Source organism: Arvicola amphibius, chromosome 7 (genome assembly GCF_903992535.2).
Source record: "Arvicola amphibius chromosome 7, mArvAmp1.2, whole genome shotgun sequence".
NCBI lineage: Eukaryota > Metazoa > Chordata > Mammalia > Rodentia > Cricetidae > Arvicola > Arvicola amphibius.
Genome location: NC_052053.1, coordinates 17,317,452 through 17,330,016, shown reverse-complemented (window position 1 = coordinate 17,330,016; position 12,565 = coordinate 17,317,452). Strand labels below are relative to the sequence as shown.

General features: G+C 36.1%; 1 protein-coding gene across 3 annotated transcripts in view; it reads right to left on the bottom strand.

Moving 5' to 3' along the window:
- The window catches only part of Scn9a (sodium voltage-gated channel alpha subunit 9), a 72,797-nt gene that overhangs the window by 31,433 nt on the left and 28,799 nt on the right, over nucleotides 1–12,565 (bottom strand). For all 3 annotated transcript variants that reach the window (XM_038336109.1, XM_038336111.1, XM_038336110.1), the window contains exons 14-16: nucleotides 10,654–10,827; nucleotides 9,592–9,948; nucleotides 5,251–5,727 (exon numbers count right to left, since the gene is read on the bottom strand). In XM_038336109.1, coding sequence (XP_038192037.1) covers nucleotides 5,251–5,727; nucleotides 9,592–9,948; nucleotides 10,654–10,827 — 1,008 coding nt within the window. The remainder of the gene's footprint in view (nucleotides 1–5,250; nucleotides 5,728–9,591; nucleotides 9,949–10,653; nucleotides 10,828–12,565) is intronic.

The following is a 12,565-nucleotide window of genomic DNA, read 5'->3' as shown; positions in this document are numbered from 1 at the left end:
ACAATAACTTCACGTATACAGGACACTAAAATACCAGAGCTTTTGTTTATATGTTTTTTTCCTTGTAAATTGTTAGTGTCCTTGTTCCTAGAATGTAGAATGTGACTGTTTCAGGATAACACTTTGCTTTCTTCACTGCACAATGAACAACAAATAATACGAACATTTCAACATGACAGAGAAAGTAAAAATATGAACTGGATTATAAAATAGGCAAGATTCTTAATATGGTTTTTTTACCCAATCTTTCAAAGATTTACTAAAACTTACAAATTTTACGTGATGTCAAACCAACTTATTTTTGAAATATAAGTTTTAGAGAATTTAGATAAAGCAGCCTATGTTATCGTTCATAACCTTTGCAAAATGTCTCTGTTTCACTGAAACAGAGCTGAAGTGCTCACTTATCTCCTTTTAAAACTAGAAGCAGAGGCAGCTTTGTGTAGAAGCAGAAACGGACTTTTATGAAAGTTGGTGATACTACTTCTGGAATTAAATGACACATTTCAAACATTTATTTCTATGCCTTGGTAGGCATAGCTCATTAACATTTACTTGATTGTGTTTAAAAAATGAATAAACATGTCTTATCTAAGGTTTTGAATTGATTATAAAAATAAAGTGCTAGTATCCGCTAAATCATTTCAAAATTACTCAAAATTTAAACGTAGATGTTGGCTCCATCTGCTGTGCTCTTACTTTCCTGGATATGCACTCTGAAAGCAGTCAAATGCTGAGTCTTTATTTTCCTATCTGTGAATACAGAGCTAGAAAAAAATGGTCCTTTTTCTATATGGTTTTAGTGTTAATGTCTAAAATATTCCTCCCATTAAATTTTGCAACAATAAAACTGTTAATCTACTCAATTTATAAGCTGAGAGTGGTTTTATGTAAAATATGATTTCAAAGGTCATTTACTATGGTATCTTACTTTTATAATCCATCCCATAGCATAATATAGGTCATGCACTTGAACTCAGATCAGAACATGAAAGATATACCAAAAGTAATCAAGAAAGTCACAAAAAACGATGGAATAACCCCAGTGACATGCTGTGACGTAGATTCGTCAATGGAACAATTGTATGCTTTTCTATTTTCTTGCAATGGGTCAGGCAGAAAGATTTTGTAGCTCAGCAGCATGCAAGACACTGAAGAAACATCGTATATGTATGATGTTTTAGGTAACCTGTGTAAAAGTGGTCACATGTGTATCTGCGTAGTTAAAGCACAGAGCTGTATCCTGGGGAGTTCCACTGTGGTTTTTACCCCTGCAGAAGGGAGAAGGTTAGGTTCTGAAGCTGAGAGAGGCAGCATGAGGAAGCAGTCAGCTGTGAAGTAAAGTGTGTGAGGGCTTAAACCTGCAAGGAGAAACTTAGCATCTGTCTGAAATACATGTTGTGGATTCACTGTTAGGTATTATATTTGAAACACAATAAAAAATAAATGAAATGTCATTGAAGTAGACATAAAAACAATCCTTCAGTTTTATAATTCTCTTATTCAGCAAATGAACATTTACACTATCATATACAAAGCATTTTTTCTTATTTGCCCTTCAATACAAGCAATGCTTTAAAAATAGATTATATACACTGTGGGCTGGGTGAGAGTAATAGTATGAGGTTTGAGAAAAATTCTCTTAAAGTAAGCATTCCCCCATTAACTTTTAGTTGTCATGTTTAACTAGCTTCAAGAGTTTAGATATCACAGTGGGGATGTAGTACTCCAAACTTATGAAAGCTAGATATTTCAGACCAAAATTTCATTGTCCAATAAAGATGGAAAGATTTTTCAAAGAGTTTGGAACTGAGAAAAAAAATGGTCAAAGTCTAATTTTCTAGAAGAGTGATTTCCTTTAGGAACCTAAAGCGTAAAGAGTAGAGTCAAAGCCTAGTACCCCTCTACTATGAACTAACAAACAATGAAACTTAGCCAGTAAGAGCTTTTCTGGTGAGGACGATAATACTTTACAAAGTTCAGTACTAAGTGAAAATACAAACTGCTCTTTAATGAAAGGATGAGAAAAAAATTCGATAAAAATCTAAAGAGATACAAACAAGAACAATTTAAAAAACCATTACAGTAAGTTGGTATAAAAGATTTAACTTTGATTATGTAAAATTTAAGTAACTTTTTATCAAATCAATAAAGGTATGCATGTTTCTTTTAGAGATGACGGCTTTCAGACTTACAGAAATACATACTGAACAGATGAATGAGTGGAGGGTTAAATGCGAGGATGACGTAAGTGATATGAATCTTGTGTTGTTGGCCTGCAATTTCCTTCTGTGGCACAGTCGGCTAGTGAATTTATCCCTGTGTGCAAGGGTTTGGCTCATGGGCCACCTTCTCCAGCCTTAAGACACACATCAATTATTTGGGGGGCCCTCAAAGGGATACGACAGGATCTGGTAGAGAATATGTTTACTCTGCCTAGGTTGCAATGGCCTGCATATTTATCACAACTGCAAACTGTCAGATTAAAATGATATTACTATTTTAATCAATGATTACTTAATGTACATGAACTTTTAAGGTCAATTTGAAAATCAAATATTTAAAAGGGTCAAAATATTTAATGACTATAATGTGAAAGAAAGAAATATACCTGTCTGAATGCTGGGTACATAGTCATAGAAAATAATAAACTTGATCCCTTTTGTACATGATTTTAGGTACTGGGTGAAATAATTTTATTTAGTTGCATAGTGTTTAGGCAACTAAAATGAATATAATACTTGTAAAATAAAGTAACTTTTAAAGTTTTTTAAAAAGTTTTATTGACATATAGGAAACTGAATTTTAAGATATGAAAATGGTTAAATATTTACAGTTTCTTATCCTTAAGCTTCATATACTCTAATTTTGTGTATTTTTTGAACACCTTCAGGTGTTCCTTTGTTTGGAATAATCTTTAACAACATGTAGTCTTGTTAAAGCTGTGGGTCTCATGAGTAATTACAGCGGGCAGAAGACAGTGGGGTTAAGTTCATGGTGGGCACTAACTACATCATGGCCGAAGTAGGCTGGGGAGATAGATGCACCTGAAGGAGATTGCTATCCACCACCAGATGGCGTAGAAGCAGCAGCGTGGGTGGGGTCTTTCCCTAGTGCTTTCAGATTGAAGTTGGCTCTGCTAGCATCTTAAATCTAGAACTCTGGAGTCAAGAACTGCTAAGGAATATGATCTGAGTCCCTGAGTGTGTTTCTGAAGCTCTAGACTATTAGTACGTCATTAAAACAGTACATGATCTCACATGTCTTCACCCAGAGCTCTTTATATTTTAACTTGCTGGTTAAACCACACAGTAGGATTTTGTGGTTGAGAGAAAGTAAGATTTTTTTTTCTCTCTCCCAGCAGTGCAGCACAATTTCTGGAGCATAGTAAATTGAAATATGTATTTATTGAGCAAATGGCTTCATCCTACGCTTCATCTGAGATTTCTAAAAAGGAAGCAATTTATTGCTGATGGGAGACATCTGTGCAGCGTGTGAATGCTTCCAGAGTACTTGCAGGGCTTGCAACACCTCCGGAGTCTGAGTGAGAACTATCAATCCAGTGTCTGCATTCTGAGAGGCAGTGGCCGTGTTATTCTCCTAAGTACACTGTAGATGATCATATGTCTTTTCTGTCTCAGAGGGGAACTGTGTTTTGAGAGAATGATGCCCTTTTATTGATAAGTCATTTCGTCAGAACTGATGAAGATACTTTGCTGAGTCATTCCTTGGAAAGATGTTTCTCTATGGAATATTTTGACCTGAATTTTGTACTCACTTAACTGTTTACCTCGGCCAGCAAACCTGCTTGTGTGAGAGGTGACACAAGAAAGGATAGAAATGTCTATGAAATATACTGGAAACAACACATAGCCCACAAAGAGCAGGGCTTTGGGGAAATGAAAGCAAGAGGGAGAGATGTTCCATCCGTTTGGCCAAAATGTAGATTTTGAAATAGGGAACTGGTGAAATATTTGACGTGGAACTAGAGCTACTTTTGCAGTAGGTGCAGTCTGCTTAGCGTCATCAGCCCTCACTAGGAACATGCAGATCGTTATCTCAAAGACATTGAGGGGTAGAAAATGAATACACTTCCCAGGGACGGAAAAACCTGCTGGGAAACTGGAAGGGGAAGCTGGAGTTAGAGATGGGGGCCATTAGAGGAGAGGTGTGCATGAAAGAGGGATGTACTTCAGACAAACGTGGTCTGTGTTCCTTAGCTCCTAACTGAAAAACAAGGCAGGCACTGCAAAGTCAGCCCAGGGACATTTTAATCTAGAAAACCTGAAGCAAAAGAGCCCTGGGTTTTCATAGTGGACCCAAGTCAGATTTCTGACTCACTAGGAATACAGAGATACCTTTGGCTGTCATTCCTCAAAAGATGTATGTCGATCTTGTTTGGGGAGACAACACCGCCATTTAATGTATCCCAAAATTCCCCCAGAAATAAAAACTCAAATCTAAATAATAAATCAAGAGAGAGGCATAAAATTATACAGGACTCAAAATTAGATGAGTTTCTGCCAACTAGAGCAGAAATTAGGAAGGACTCAACAGGTAAGTGTTTGGAGAGCTTTGTATGCACTCACGGAAGCTGTGATTTAGGAGCAAATGACTTAATAGAAGAATTTAGATTCAAATTTTAAACATTTATGCAGAGTTTGTCTACAGAAGGAAATCTCAAGCAAAGTAACACAGATATAAAATGCTTATGGCTTAAATGGAAAGTTACTTGTTTTCAGAAGGCTTTGGAGGAGACTGGGAGGAAGTAGTGGTGGTGATCAAAGCTGCTTCAGTCTCTAGTGTGAAGCTTTACATGTAATGCATACTTCAGGAGACTTCAGAAACTCTGTCATGGGAAGCACATGATTAGGAGTGGACTGAAGTGAAATTAGTTTTCATACACGGGTTACATGAGAGATGGAGGCAGAGGGACTAGTTGGAATTGACAGGTAGGGAGTGTACAAGTAAGAGTGATGGAGATGACAAGGGAATTTCAGGATGTAGACGAAGACTGTGGCCACAAGAAAGCGATGGAGGATGGGAAGATCAGCTGTTAATTAAACTGGATTAAATCAATTATTAAAAAATGAGCAAGAAAATATCCGAGCAGTCAGCAAGCTGTTTAAAACGACACACACACAATGTCTCTCTCAGCATATCCAACATTAGACCAGAGAACACCAGACATCTCAAATATTAGTTCATCTACAAACTGTTAGGGCAACAATATATGTAAGGTGACCTTACCTCTTTGCTGTAGTCGCTATCTGAGTCACTACTAAGCTCTTCAGTGTTCATGTTTTCCAAATCAGATTCCCCAGGTGCAATTGGCACAGTCACTGTGAGGCTGGGATTATGAATAAAGGACTGGTAATCATTGTCATCCACAAAGCTTTTGTCTATACTGCTCCCAAAACCACTCAGTTTATCCTTTTCTTTGTGGAAATTGTGATCTTTGCTCATCTCCGCGAGTGTCCGATTTGAGATATAGTTTTCTTTTCTGTTGTTTGGATCTACTGCTCGCTTTGTGTCCTTGGAACCCTTTGGTTTTTTGGAAAACGATTTTAGGAGAAATTCACGTAAGGTCCGTTTCACATAATTTATTCCTCTTTTGATCCTGGCCACTGCAATCTGGAGGTTGTTTGCATCGGTGTCTTCTTCAATTGCTGTAAGATTGTCAGAACTAAAGGAACTCAGTAATAAAGCCAGAAACAGGTTCAGGACCTACAGCAGGGTAGATGGGGGAAGGGGAGGAGAGACACAGGAAATACAAAGAAGTACACTTTTCAGAAATATAGGTCATAATACAAACCCACAATGACAAAAACGTGAAGCACCTTTTAATGCTCTTGTCGGAACTCTCTCCGCATACAGACATGGGGCTTGGGCAGCAGAGGATCAGCAATGCTCTGATGAATTACCATGAGAGCAGAGAATCATCCCCCATCATGATCATCATGCCATCTATCCATTTGTTTTTGTTCTGCCATGTGAGCTAGCCAAATTCCTTTAATGCATCTCAAACATTCTCTTAACTCACCTCTGATTGCTACTTACTTTCATGGGAAGCAAAGTGTGCAGGAAAATTAGACTGCTGTCACTACGCTGTCATTCATTGTACCTGACTGTTCAGGTCAAGCTTTTAACACATTGAGCACTATTCATGCAAGACAATGAAACTGATTTGAGCATCACTTAGGTCCTGGAAGAAGTGGCCAATGAGGTCAGGGCAATCCGTATCCTGGAAGCAAGGTCTTTTTTGAAAGCAATTCATTCCTGCCTTTCATTTCTGAATTATGTATCCAAGTGAATTTCAAGTGTTAAGATTTTCACCAAGGGCAGAAGACATGTAAATTGTATGTATATTTAAAGTTTTAAATGTGAGTCACAAACATAACTGAGCTAAATTAAATATTAAGTGTCTTCACACCCAAATTATCTACCTCATATTTTTATATAGGCTGGGAGAAATGGAATACATTGGGAAAGAGGAGAAAGATTACAGCTTAAAAGTGCTGGCTGCTTCCTGGCTGACATCCCATGAGCTGCTAGGCTCCACATGCCCCCTTGCTATTATGGATAGCAATTACTAAAGGAGAGCCCAAGAAAAATCTTCCCCTTTTTAAAAACATTTATGTCAGGTGTCTCTTACAGGAATAAAAAGCCTGGCTGACACGGAATCATAGAAAATAATTTTGTATTTGCTAAGAACTTTTAGGTACTTTTAAACTGTTATCTTTTTAGTATTTTATTAAGAACATATTTTTGTCTTTTAATAGGAATATCAATGAAACACTCCAAAGATCTGTTTTAGATTAGTGGGCTACTCACTATCTCCAAGTGATAGACTCTTTCTAGTACCGTACCTGTGACACGCCACTTCTTCAATGAGAATAGATTCTGTGAAAATTTATTTCACTTCAAAAAATGACAAGAAACTAATACTTATATTAGTTTAATAGATATCACAAATGAGAACAAAGTCAATTTCATATAAATTGCATTAACACATTAGGAAAGAAAAGAAATACTTATAAAAATAGCTGATAGATATCCCAAGTCCAATTTGGTGATAACAGTTCTAGTCAATGTCCTAGCACAGACTAGAACTGACTAAAACCTACTTTTCCAAGTATTCCCTGAAATCTGTGGTTTCTAGTGGTTACAATGACTGCAAAATAAACTTGCATAAGCAATAAATATGAAAATTTTTCTTTCTTTTGTGTGTATGTGTATTGTGTGTATGTGTGTCTACAGCATCTTCCTTGTTTTTCTTTGAGTGCTGTTTTTTCTTCAGTGGAATACATTGCTGCTTGTGTTGCAGGACACATGCAGTAACACGAGGTAGAGTCTTGGGTTCTTTAGTCCTGGGAGTCTCACCTTTGTTTAGGCTCTGTCTGACAACACGTTGATAAGCATCATCTTCTTTGGAGAGATTGAAAAGCTTTTTAATTCTTCTAGCTCTTTTGGGCTCTAGTCATAGTACCTGCCAGCCTAGGAATATCTTCCTTTCCTCATTTTTACAATAACCACATTGAGAACACTCAGATTGGCATTTCCAGTGTGTCTGGGAACAGACTTGCATTTCCTCTCTCTAATTCTCCTTGGTTTATAAAAAAGATTGTCCCCCATTCAACAGCTGGCACACTCTACCTTAGGTCAAGCTACCTTACATCATGGCATAACTTCGTTTGTCCTTCCCACCACTGATTTGGACCACAGAACCCTTTCAAACTCCACCCGGTGCGCCAGCAGGTACTCTTGTGTCCATGTGCTTCTTATCGAAAGTAGGAAGTCTGCAGTCACTGTCTGCTTCAATGAGTTTCTGATAGCTGGTGTCTGGGAAGTAGGTATCACAAAAAAGAGCAAACTTTCTGTTTTGTTTACAATGATGGATAAATACCTTGTGAGTGAAATGTGAGTCGTTCATAATGAGTATAATGTAGATTTAATGCTCACTTATGTCTAAGTCTGTTCTTCCTCCCAAAGAAGCACATTCCTCTCATACCACTTCTTACACCCAAATATTACACTGTGTTTCTTCAAAGACTTTCTTCAAAAACTTTGCTATAGTATCCATCAAGAACTTCTCGTTCTTTACTGTGAGAAGAGCATTTTCTTCAGCATCACGGCTTAAATTCATCACTTCTTCCGGGTCTGATGATTTTTCTGTGCCATTTTTCTTTTGTCTCCGTATGATACAAGTATATGACTACAAGGACCGTGTCACACGCAGTTTTAATCTTCACTATTTTATGCTAAATATTTATAAGAAAAAGCATGCAGATAAAACTTGCTAGCAGGATGCAAAACTTATTCTTTACCTAGACACAGTGTTGCATTCTTGTAATCCCACCGCCCAGGAAGCTGAGGCAAGGGGTTCATGAGTTTGCATATTAGAAGGATCTGTTAACCTGTATCACACTAGAAAATGTATTTATCACTACATGATGTTGATAAAGAATTACAGAGCAACTCATGATGATTTATTTTGTGCAGAAGAGTATAGAATTACTAGTGTATAATTTACTCAGTATACTTTTAGTATGCCATTATTTAGTGTGAGATTTGGAAAATGTGGATTTTCTGTTCTGATCTCTGTCTCTTATTTTTCAGTGGCAGTTATAAGGGCAAAAATATTGAGTAGCTTTGTTTTGAAGCTAATGGGAGTGAATGTACTTACCCTATGGTTGGCAGGTGATTTGATGCCCTGTAGACCACATGTAGGTTAAGCCAACAATAGTGGATATGAAAATCAAGGTGAATGGCTCATCAAAGGGCATTTTACCAAGTAAGATTCTTTTTATGTAAGTTTGAGAGATTTTACTAACCAGTATAAGGAAGGAAGAAAGAACAAACAAAAACCCAGAAGCCAAGAAAACACTAATTAGAAACATGAGGAGACTGCTATATGAAAGAAATGCTATAAATTAGTGGGAGGTAATTTTTTTTAATGGCTGTATAACAAATATTTGGAACTTTGTAGGACATGGGATGTTTAAGTAGTTCCTCTCTTTGAATACCGAGCATGAAGGTAGTCATAGGTAAAATGTAAATGAATGAATATATCCATGTTTATATGAAACTTTACATGGACACTAAAAGTTGAACTTCATATGATGCATGTATGGCATAAAATATTCTTCATTTATTCTTTGTAATCACTGTGCAATATGGAAATCCTTTCTAAGTCAATGGGTCAGAAGGGGCGAGGACTCTGATGTTCATTCATCTGCTAGTTTTGTGAATTAAGGCCCTATAACAAATATTCTCTTTTGCCTTGCTCCATTAGCTTGGGATCATTAATTTAATCATGTATTATTTACCACTATAGCTTCATATTTGAAGACAGTTCATTCTTTAAGAGGCTTGAAAACTTAATTTGTATGACAAAGCTATCAAAATGAGAGAATAATTTAGGACTTTTTCTAGGAGGTAAGTTCAAAAAACATAAGTATAGGTTTTACTGGTGAAGGAGATTAGAGATATTATTTTGTCTTTAAAATAAAGTTAAGTCTAAAATTAAAAAAATAACATCCGAAAATAATTGTAATAGAAAGTTTAAGTATATGAACAGCTCTTACATACCACGAGGTTGCCAATCACCATGACCATCATGAACACAATAAGGCACATGGTCTGGCCCGCGACCTCCATGCAATCCCACATGGTCTCTATCCACTCGCCACACAGCACCCGGAACACGATCAGGAAGGAGTGGAAGAAGTCGTTCATGTGCCAGCGCGGGAGTTTGCAGTCCTCGTTGATCTTGCAGACGCACTCCTTGTAGCTCTTCCCAAACAGCTGCATGCCGACCACGGCGAAGATGAAGACAATGATGGCCAACACCAGGGTCAGGTTGCCCAGGGCGCCCACCGAGTTGCCAATGATCTTGATGAGCATATTCAGTGTGGGCCAGGATTTTGCCAACTTGAAGACTCGGAGCTAAAAACAAAGTTTAGAATTAGTTATAAAACAGATTTCAATGTTTCTACTCTTGACTTTTGTTTTAAGTAAGCAGTGTAATCTACATTCCATGTTATTAACTTTAGCTGAAGGCAATAGTTTGTTTTCATCAAACTTTTAATATTTCTGTTGTTTTTTGATTATCATAATAATGACAGTGCATATTATGAAAAAAGTGTTGTAGTTTTCATTGAGGATTCTGAAAACAACTCATTTGCATGTTATGTGTTCTTTTAGAATTGTTAGCTCAACCTTAATTTACTTTCTAATGCTTTTAATATTTTTATTCTACATAATTGTTTAGGTGATAATGATTTAAACTTTAATTACTAAACCCATAAATCTATGAATGTATTATGTATAAATTTCTACGAATCATAATCTTCTTACTGTGAATTACATCATTATATATCAAATTAAAAGTTTTTCTATCACATTAGAATACATCATAAGACAGAACTGAACATATTTTCAAGTTCCTAATTAAACATGAGATTCTAACCCTTTAGTGCATTTGTAAATGAATGAATTTTATTTTGCTAAGTGTAAGAGTTGATATTGTCTTTGATTCAACTTGTAAAAATTTTAAATTATAATACTGTAAAGTAAAAAACCAATGAAATCCCTAACAAACAAAATATCCCTTCCTTACAGAATGTAGCAGCATCTTTGGCTTCTACTTACCAGTCGGAATGATCGCAGGACTGATAATCCTTCCACATCTGCGAGGAAAAGCTCTACCAAACTCAACGTCACAATTAGGCTGTCAAAAATATTCCACCCTACTTGGAAATACTCATAAGGATCCATGGCTATTAACTTCAGTACCATTTCAGCTGCAAAGATCCCTGTGAAGATCTAAATGAAACACAACATTTCTTTTCTGTTATTGGAAGGTAGAGTCATCTTGATGGTGACAATGACTATTAGCTTAGTAGTGACTGTGTCCCATGTAATGTGTTAGACACTTCAAAAGTGGCAATTCTCTCATTTCTTTCTAAAAACAAGGCATATATTTCTTATAATTTTCATATAAAGATTGAAAACTTAATGCCAGGTGGTGGTGGCGCACGCCTTTAATCCCAGCACTCGGGAGGCAGAGGCAGGCGGATCTCTGAGTTCTAGGCCAGCCTGGTCTACAAGAGCTAGCTCCAGGACAGGCTCTAGAAACTACAGGGAAACCCTGTCTCGAAAACCCCCAAAAAAACCCCTTAAAAAGTTCTAGTTATCATGTCAGTTTTCATCATCAGAGACAGCATTTAAAAGGATCTTTTAAAATTTCAGAGACATGAGCTTTTGATAATTGCCTAATAATTCTCTGTTACCACATCTATCTATCTATCTATCTATCTATCTATCTATCTATCTATCTATCAATCATCTATCTATCTATCATCTATCTATCTATCTATCTATCTATCTATCTATCTATCTATCATCATCATCCATCTCTCCATCATTTATCATCTATATCTATTATCTATCTGATAATTATTGCTTATTTACCTATCATTTATTCTATTTTCTATCTATCATCTATCTACTATGTCTCTATCTAATCATCTATTTATTTGTGTATCTATCACTTATATAGTTGGTATCTATATATTAAATATCTATTTATCTATCATATCTACTCAGATATTGAAATTTTGATCCTCTCTCCTTTTTATACTTTCTGCTCACAGAGTCATAAAGAACATGTTGACTCAACATTTAAAGGTTTACAAGGGCGGAAGAAAAGTGTTTAACCTACATGGGGCAGATAAAGTTAGATACCTAAAGTACCCATGCGCAAAGTGTATTGTAAAATACAATTAAATCATGACACAGGACTCAAAAAACTCAAAGATATAACATATAAAGTTTTGCTTAGGCCTTCTTGTGGCACAGTTTGCCTCAAAGAATTTAGCTGAACAAAAATGGTTCAAAGGGAAGTGGTAAGACCATTAAAAAAAGAATTATAAGAGCAACAGCAGGGAGTTCTCCACTTGGTGTTGTGTTGTGAGGCAGGAGACAAGGTTGACCTCTGAGTTCACGTGCTATAATAAACTCAGAAAGAAGACACTGATTTCCATGACCTAGGACTCCATCAGAAATTAGAATTTTTTTTTAGCCTTTTGCCTAAAAAGAGTAAGAAAAGAAGAAAAAAATCTAATGCAGAACACTCTAGAATTTGTTCAAGGACATAATTAATAAAAGATTAAATCTGGGTTCAAGCAGAGGTCTTTGAAATTATAAAGGTCTGGACACCTCACCAGCATTAATTCAGAACAATATACCCAAAGCAGTTCAAAAAATGTTGAATATTCAGGAAGAGCAATGTAATTATAAAATGCATTTTAAAAACATTTAAAACTTTAATTTTTTTTTAGGTATTTTGACAGTTAAAAGACATTGTAAGTCCGGAAATGATAACACATATGAAAATAATATTGTTATTTATGGAAGCCAACACTACTGGAAAAAGTATCTTAAAATAGTATATAATATCAGAAGGTTGATTTTGAGGCTGGATTCATATGGTAAGTTCAATGTCTGCATAATTAGCTATAAACCCACAGGTTTAAAAACCAGAAGGAAATGCCAAGATGAC